General features: G+C 47.8%; 1 protein-coding gene across 1 annotated transcript; it reads right to left on the bottom strand.

Moving 5' to 3' along the window:
• Nucleotides 1-61: 61 nt before the first annotated feature.
• LOC135332232 (poly [ADP-ribose] polymerase tankyrase-2-like) lies at nt 62-8,880 on the bottom strand. The gene is made up of 23 exons (XM_064527598.1): nt 8,592-8,880; nt 8,036-8,104; nt 7,815-7,970; nt 7,032-7,240; nt 6,663-6,824; nt 6,279-6,349; nt 5,497-5,612; nt 5,159-5,280; nt 4,850-4,941; nt 4,612-4,690; nt 4,283-4,534; nt 4,053-4,198; nt 3,694-3,859; nt 3,369-3,588; nt 3,185-3,294; nt 2,807-2,995; nt 2,276-2,492; nt 1,857-2,173; nt 1,657-1,731; nt 1,415-1,598; nt 774-882; nt 463-619; nt 62-292 (listed from the first exon to the last, which is right to left on the bottom strand). Exons 1-23 carry the CDS (start codon nt 8,770-8,772, stop codon nt 227-229), a joined length of 3,465 nt encoding a protein of 1,154 aa, XP_064383668.1. The 5' UTR covers nt 8,773-8,880; the 3' UTR covers nt 62-226.
• Between the last annotated feature and the right edge of the window lie 17 nt (nt 8,881-8,897).

The raw sequence follows: 8,897 nt of genomic DNA, 5'->3' as shown, positions 1-8,897 counted from the left end.
CAGCACTATAGTCTTTATTAGCTGCTGTTTTTATACATAATAACTGTATTTTTTAAACGAAACTGACAATGATAATTATTTTTTATACAGATAAACTGTTTTTAAGTTTAGAACACAACTATAATTATACTACAATGTACAAAATAATGGCTATAAAGAACAAAAGGAGAACAGAAATGAATGCATGAGTGAGTAAGTACACAGAGTCAGCTAGGTTACTCTATTGTCAGGTGGTTGCTCTAGTGTCAGATGGTTTCTCTATCCGGTAAGTGATCAGGAACTCTGGATACGCCTGCACAGATGGAGGGAGAGCATGTGACACACGTACTGTACACACACAGGTACTAAATGATACTGTGCTTATATAAATACATGAAGCAAGCTAGCTATACATACAACGAAGAAGTGATACAACACCAACAGTGGCAGCTGCACCATCCCACCATGACCATCATGACTCACCTGTTCTCCTCGATAGATGACATACTCTGGATAGTTCAGGCCGCCAGTACTAGGTCGACCAATCACAGAGTGGTGGCCCGGGGGAGCGTGTGCTATCTTAACAGCTGTCAGTTGCTCCATTGGTTTGCCCAGAGTCACTCTGCACATGAGCAGGCGTCTGTGTGTGTGGTGTGTGGGTGTGGGGGGGGCAGATAGAGACTTGTTACAGTATGCTGGCTAGAGTACAGTGTGCATGTACAACACACGATGACATCACTTGAAGGTGTACCGGCAGCAATACATATTGGCTATAGATGGCAGCTAGCTCTCACCTATCGCAGGTGTAGCAGGACCTGTCCTTGTGCTCTGGGCACCCACTTCCACCTCCTATCCCGTATACGTACTGGTTACTCTTGGACGAGTGCTCAGCAAAGTAGATACCTGCAAGGGAACAGGGTCATCAGTGAGGATACTCACAGCAATACAGTCAAGCATGCAGGAAATGCTTGAACACAAAGTACAGTATAATTATAGCTATAGATAAAACCACACACACACACACACACATACAACATTCAATTCTACGGAAGCCCATTCTGGAATACACTTCCGTTCTAAACTTCGGTTCGGAGACTCTTTCAGCTGCCATAACTTGGAGTCCATGGATCCAATTTCAATGATTTTATGATTTTCTGAAAGCTTAGAAAGAGACCATTCAAATGGTGTCATCAAACTTCATAATTGAGCGATAAAAGTATTTGCCAATTTAGCCATACCATATGAATAATAGCCCATGGTCCAAGGGCGAAAAATGACAAATTAGGGCCCCAACGAAACTTTGGATTTTAACACATCATTTGAAAGGTATCTTTCTAAGCTTTCAGAAAATCATAAAATGTTTGATATTGGATCAACGATACTAAGTTATGGCTGTTGAAAGATGTTGAACTCTACACAAGTCAACTATTCTCACCTGCCCCGAACATTCCCCCAATGTAGGCGTGTCTCTCGTCAAAGCCGTTGTTGACAATGTAATGGATGAATGGAGAGCCATGGAAGAGCATTCTCTCGTTGGCATGCTTACTGTTGGCCTCGGCAATCTCCTGACGACGATACACGTAGCGCTCCCAGATCTTAGGGTTCACCACTCGCTCAATCTGTGTAGGGGGAGGGGCAGTCAGTACAGCTGTGTGCGTGTGTGTATGTGCCGCCCACCTTGAGGACCTGGTAGGATCGGAACACTCCACCCGACCTCCCGTCATCTCTGTGCTCACAAATAGTGCTCTGAAGCTGCCCAACAAAAATAAATTTCTTAACTGTTAGCTACTCCAGTATATACGCTACTAAACTACTCCCCACCCACACACACACACCCACACACTACCCACCTCCCACACACCCCCCACACTACCCACCTCCTCCGAGACGGCAACAAAGTCTTTGTCAGTGAGGGACAACTCTATGAGCTGAGTGCCCGTGTGCTGAGCCTTGGCCACACCCACTGGTTCTGCTGACTCAGCACCTCCATTGTCAACCAGCTCCTTCACTTTACGAATGATCTTGTGCCGATGACCGAATGCGGACATTCCGACACTAGCCAGATCGTCATGTGACATGTCCATTAGGATGTCCATGGTGATGTGTTCTCGTTGGAAGAGGTCAAAGTACAGGTCATCCAACTGGAGCCCGGCAAGAAAGTCCTTGACACTCATGTCCTCCCACGTAGCTTGTCCTGTGTGTGGGTGGTGTGGGCGGGGCTAGTGAATATTGGGCAGTACACATACTAACTGTACTACTAAAATGAGCATATAAACCATATCAGATACCCACTCACCTGACTGCTCCCTGATTGGTCGGTCTGAGCCGTCCCCCCGCCTATTACCCACCCCCGTCTCACTGTCCACATAGTCACTGGCCAATAAGGAGGCTCCGGCGGCCGTTAATCCTTTAGAAGCCTCGGTGATCTTGGTAGATCCCCTTGCACCACTGAGGGACAGGGAGGTGGGGTCAGGACACACAGCGTCTTGGAGGAGCGCCTTCACATCGTCACCCTGCATAATCCAGTGCTTATACTAACTAGCTACTATCAGTATTAATAATTATACAATAGCCAGTTGAAAATTACTAATGTACATAATAATAATATCTGAAGTTCTACACAACTGTTAATTGGATACTTTTTGAGTCTGAAAATGGGACATTTTGGCCCGAAATGCAACAATAAATGTAAGCCTATTGTACGTAGTACTTTCAAAGACTACTACTAAATGCATATTGAAAGTAGACATTCCTAACTCCAGTTATGGCCTCTCAAAGTTAGCTCAGAGAACAGGCCGCCTTACTCCAACCATAGTCTCGTGCTCACCGTGGCAACATCGTGAGCTATCTGTCCCTCTTGGTTGCGTAGAGAGACGTCAGCACCATGAAGGATGAGCAGAGCACAGAGTTGTGTGCGTCCCTTCTGAGCTGCCTCGTGGAGAGGGGTGAAGTGCCAACGGTCCAGAGCATTGACAGAGCTGTCATGCTTGATCAGCAGGGAGGCCACGTCAACATGCTGGGGGGGGGGGGGGGGCACACAAGATCAGGTGATGCACAGTAGCAGGAGTGAGTACTAGGACTGAGCTATAGGGCAGCTGGGACGATGATATCCAGAGATATGGTGATTACAAGTTACCTATCAAACCACCTCTGCACATATTGCCGAGAACTAGACTGCCTGCCACACTACTGACTATGAGCTCACCCCAAAGGAGGCAGCATTGTGCAGTGGAATAAGACCACCCTTGTCCTTGGCATTGACATCAGCTTGATGCTCCAGGAGGTGTTCCACTACATCAAGGTGGTTGTAGCCCGCTGCACAGGAGAGGGCAGAACTTCAGTAGAGGCCACTCAACATGCAGTGTGTGTAACACCACACAGACACTTACCAGCGAGATGTAAAGGGGCGGAGTTTCTCCCCTGCTCATCCCGGCAGTTAATATTCTCTGGAGTGAGAAGTTTCTTAACACGATCGAGATCTCCCTTCTTGCAAGCATCTAGTAACGCAGAGTCCCCTCTGAGCAGGTCTGCTATATCCCCTTCCTGCTCCTTCACCAGGTCCAGTGGTGTCATGTTGTCACGGTTACGCCTGTTTGTGTCCGCACCATGCTGAGTGGTGAAATGGAAGTGAACTAAACAACAGGAATAACCACACACACACACACCCACACACACCCACACACACACACCCACACACGGCACACACTACCGTACCTTGATGAGGAGCTTGCAGATCTCATACTTCCCCTTGGCAGCTGCCTCGTGGAGGGGAGTGAACTTCCAGAGGTCCACTGCATTCACGTTAGCATTAGCATTGACCAGTGCCTCCACCACCTCATAGTGACCATAGGAGCAGGCATTGTGCAGTGGGACAAGACCTCTGTACAGAGAAGGGGTGTGGCCGTTACATTGGAAGCTGTTATCCATGATTAAAAGTACTACTCCACAAAATAACCTTCTAAACGGATCATTAGCCCTGGCTACACTGCACGCATGCTTGCAGGTACATGTACATGATGGGTCATTGATCTTAGATTATGCAATTCTAGTCTATATATCATCACATGACTCACCCCTTGTCCCGGGCATGGACGTCAGCACCTTGTTGTATGAGGAACTCAACAGTGGGCGCTCTGTTAAACCCAGCGGCAAAGTGGAGGGGGGTGGAGTACCGCCCACGCATGTCACGACAGTTCACATTGTGAGGATTGCATAGTCGCTGTGTGTGTGGGCGGATATGTGGGCGGGTGTGTGTGTGTGGGGAAATGTGAATATAAACATTATGATAATAATATACAATCACCTTGACGAGGTCCATCTCTCCGTTCTTTGCTGCCTCCAGTAGTTCTGATTCAACGTCAGAGAGGCCCTTTATAACCTCCTCTTGAAACACCTTGCAGATAGTGGGTGGGGCTTGTTCAAGAGGAGAAACCCCCTCATCGTTCTTGATTGCAGGGTCTGCCCCGTTGGCCATGAGGAACTGACACAGATGAGATAGTCCAAGCTCAGAGGCTACGTGTAGGGCAGTGTTGCCACCCTCATCGCTAAGGTTCACCTGTGTGGGTGTGTGTGTGGAGGGGGTGGTCCAGCTAGACATAACTACTATTGAATGTGACTGCAATCTGTCCTTACATTAGCGCCATGCTTGACCAGGACCTCCACCACATCATCATGTCCCATTCTGGTAGCCAGGTGGAGGGGGGTCCTGCCTCTGTGTGTGTGTGTGTGTGTGTGGTGTGTGGTGTGTGTATGGTGTGTGTGTGGGGGGGTCATGCCTCTGTGTGTGTGTGGTGTGTGGTGTGTGTATGGTGTGTGTGTGGGGGGGTCATGCCTCTGTGTGTGTGGTGTGTGTAGCAATGGTAGCACTCACTGCTTGTTGAGAGGGTTGACTTGTGCCCCCTTCCTGATGAGCTGCTCTACTGCTGACTTCCTCTTGGGACTGGTACCCACTACAGCACGGTGCTGTAGGGGACAAAGGTCAGTTACAACTCAACCAGACAATGTGCTTGAAACTGACTGATTCTAAACATGCTCTGTTATAGAGTTCTCTGAGGGCTACAAAATGCCTCTTTTATTATTGAAATTGGACACTAGCTGTACTCTGTAGTTATGAGCATTCAAAGTTAGCAACTCTAGTTCAGTCTGTATAGCCTAAGGGAGCGATGGGGTGGGGACTCACGAGGGGTGTGTCCAGGGAGAGGGGGTGCTGGAAGGAGACTAGTTTGGGGGAAACCAGTTTTCTCATCCTGGACGTGTCCCCAGTGGCAGCTGCCTCCAGGAGAAGGTGACCTTTGTACTCAACTGCAAGGGGAGAATCATTGAACAATGGCAGCGGCAACAATGCTACACACATGTGTAACTATGTAGTATGGAGGAACAAAGTAGCTAGCAGTAGTACATACAGTACCATGACGATTGTGTGTAAGTGCCTTTACATATTGGAGGAAGTATCATCAGAACACAAGTGCCTCATATCGGAGGAAGTGTCATCAGAACACAAGTGCCTCAGGAACTCACACTCAATTCTCTGCTTGAGCTCTGAGCTTGAGGCGAGGTCAATGGCTGTCTTGGAATGACAGTTAGGGACAGTGGGGTCAGCCCCATGGCACAGCAATAGTGAGCACACCTCCATCCTGTAGGGGAGGGAGCTAGTAAAGATGCTCCTATAACCCTTTACAGGTCAGCCGCACACAATCTGGAACCTGGAACAGTTCCATCACTTTAGTTTGCATCACTTTAGTTTGCATCTGAGCCCAACCCACCAAATTAGCTTGATGTTATCGCCGCCACCCCCAATGAAGTGGCTATGGCTTGTAGAGATGGGCGTGGGTCAATGGCTATGCACAAACTAACCATCGATTTTATGCCTTGCTGCTGCCTCGATGGAAGTATGTGTGGCCTCTAAAAGTTGCACTCTGGTCAACTAAGCTGCTTAGCAAGCATGTAGACTATTGTAGAGCTTGTGTCCACTTGTGAAGTGCCTGTGTACACAAATGGCTTGCTGCTTCCTCTTTGAAAATATTCTATGGCTACCAAGATAGTCCAGAGGGTCTGCCAATGGATACTACTCAGTGCTACATGCTGTATAACCTTTTTTTTTTTTTTAAGTGTCCTAATTGAACAGCTCAGCAGAACTTCAAAGGATAATCGCATTCATGATACTATCCAATCTGCCACAGAATCCAATATCATGCAACATTCACAAGTTGATAACACGCTCCCTCCCAGATTGTTGTTGTAAAATTTACAACAATTTGACCGGTAAAGGGATAAGCTATGTTGTTATGGTCTCCATGTACCTTGACTTGGAGGCTGCCTCATGGAGGGGAGTGAACTGCCAGAGGTCTAGGGCATTCACATTGGCACCACTCTGCAGGGGATAGACACAGCTGACCACACACACACACACACACACACACACACACACACACACCCAGCACACACCTGCAGCTACATGCAGTATAGTCTAGACAATGTACCAAAGGGAATACCAATAACAACTTTTGTTATGACACAACAGAGTTGGCTAGGCCACCAAACACACAATTAAAGGGATGGCTATTTCAATATCTTCAAGCAACACAGTGTGGGCATATCACTAGCCAAAACAGCTGAAGCAAGTGCATACTAGCAGCTGCTACTAGCCTGTAGGGGTGTGGCCATTTGAACCCTAGAGCACCCACCTTGATGAGAAGGTTGGCCACCTCATAGTGTCCATAAGAGCAAGCATTGTGCAGTGGGACTAGTCCCCCCTTGTCCTTAGCGTGAACATCTCCGCCATGTTTCACCATCAGCTCCACTATCCTCACACGGTTGTACCCAGCCGCCAGGTGGAGGGGTGTGGACTAGAGGGGGGGGGGGATTATACAAGGTTCAACTTTCAAAAAAAGCCTAAGCAATGCAACAAATTGACATCAATAAATAACATGTCATGGCCAATTAAATTCAAACGTAATGCTTCAAATAGCTAGCTAGTAGAAGATTTTACACTATTGATAATGATATGATGAAGCTGTTCAGTTGGTCAATAGTTGCATGTACATGTACCGTACCTTCCGGCCGTCCTCTGCGTGGCCATTGACGTTGATGGGTGTGATGAGAGAGATGAGAGTCTCTTCATTGCCAGTCCTAGCCGCCTCTAGGAGCTCCTCCTTCTTATGGCTGCCTAGCAATACTTGCTTGGCTGTTGGATGGGCCAGGTCCAGGGGGGACTTTCCCTCGCTGTTCCTAATGGCAGGGTCTGCCCCATTCTGCAGTAGGACTGTACAAGCAGAGAGGTTGATACAAGAGAGGGAACTGTATGTATAGACACCAGATCTGGATATGGGGTCAACCAACCAGCATGAATGCTATTATACTCTCATTGACAACCTTGCCCTATTGAGTCAACAACATGCATTCAGCAAGTGACAGGTGTTAACCTCCTCACACATGTGCACTACTAGTGACAGGCTCACACATGTGCAGTACTAGTGACAGGCTCACACATGTGCAGTACTAGTGACAGGCTCACACATGTGCAGTACTAGTGACAGGCTCACACATGTGCAGCACTAGTGACAGGCTCACACATGTGCAGCACTAGTGACAGGCTCACACATGTGCAGCACTAGTGACAGGCTCACACATGTGCAGCACTAGTGACAGGCTCACACATGTGCAGCACTAGTGACAGGCTCACACATGTGCAGCACTAGTGACAGGCTCACACATGTGCAGCACTAGTGACAGGCTCACACATGTGCAGTACTAGTGACAGGCTCACAACATGTGCAGTACTAGTGACAGGCTCACAACATGTGCTACTATAGGAGGCACACAGCTGTTGGACTTACTGATGCACACATCGATCTTGCCCTTGATGGCTGCCTCGTGCAGAGGAGTGAAGTTCCAGTTGTCCCTTGCATTAGGGTTGGCCCCGTGAGCCAGCAGTGTGGACACCACCTCAGAGTGGCCGAAAGAGCAGGCATTGTGCAGTGGAATGAGACCACCTGTAGGGGGTGTGAGTGTGGTGTGGTGTGTGTGTGTGTGTGTGTGTGGTGTGGGCGGGGCATACCATCATCGTGCGTGTCCACTTTAGCCCTCTGCTCTATCAGATAGTCCACAATGTCCTTACGGCCAAAACCTGAAGTGAAAAAGGAACGAATAACTTCTACCCTGGACACACTGCCAAAGTAACCATAGCAAAGCTAACATGTCAACAGTTTGGTTTTGGTTGAGTGGTCTTTGTTTTGGCAATACACAATACGTCCACATACACACGTCTCAAATGATACACATTGATATTTGATACAATGTCTGCATTCACGACTCATGAAATCACACTAAACACAGCTGTACAGACAGAGTGCTCTCATGTACTAGCTCTACACAGCTGTACAGACAGAGTGCTCTCATGTACTAGCTCTACACAGCTGTACAGACAGAGTGCTCTCATGTACTAGCTCTACACAGCTGTACAGACAGAGTGCTCTCATGTACTAGCTCTACAAAGCCTGGGCAGTATGTATAGATCATGTTGAATATCTTTGGAATAATTTTACGATAAATTGATGTGTGTAGGTCAAATACAATGAACATAACATGATTCTCACCACTCTTTGGTGACTTACCGGCAGCAAAGTGCAGTGGAGTGCTCTTCCTCCCCACCACATCTCTCATGTTGACCTTGTCAGGAGTTAGTAGCTTCTTGATCAGCTCTAGGTCGCCATGCTTACACGCTTCAAACAGTGAGCCCTGCTCCGTGTCCCGTAGTACCATCTCCTCCCCCTGGTTACGACTAGAGCAAGCCATCGGCTACCAGCTGTACAGCTACTGTATTACATTGTCATATCTCTATAGCTATATGTGTCTAGAGCTTCTTGTTCTTTTTAATGTTTACTTTCTGGATAAGGCACCACGCCCACCAAGTGGCATAA

This window comes from Halichondria panicea, chromosome 2, assembly GCF_963675165.1.
Source record: "Halichondria panicea chromosome 2, odHalPani1.1, whole genome shotgun sequence".
Lineage (NCBI taxonomy): Eukaryota > Metazoa > Porifera > Demospongiae > Suberitida > Halichondriidae > Halichondria > Halichondria panicea.
This window is presented reverse-complemented; position numbering and strand designations above follow the sequence as displayed.

Excerpts from the sequence above, each read along its gene's own strand:
- LOC135332232 (XM_064527598.1), bottom strand. The coding sequence starts at position 8,772 with ATGGCTTGCTCTAGTCGTAACCAGGGGGAGGAGATGGTACTACGGGAC. Across the intron at positions 4,942-5,158 it reads TCTCCCTGGACACACCCCTC|CACCGTGCTGTAGTGGGTAC; the intron begins GTGAGTCCCCAC and ends TGTCCCCTACAG. Across the intron at positions 3,860-4,052 it reads GTCCATGCCCGGGACAAGGG|AGGTCTTGTCCCACTGCACA; the intron begins GTGAGTCATGTG and ends TTCTCTGTACAG.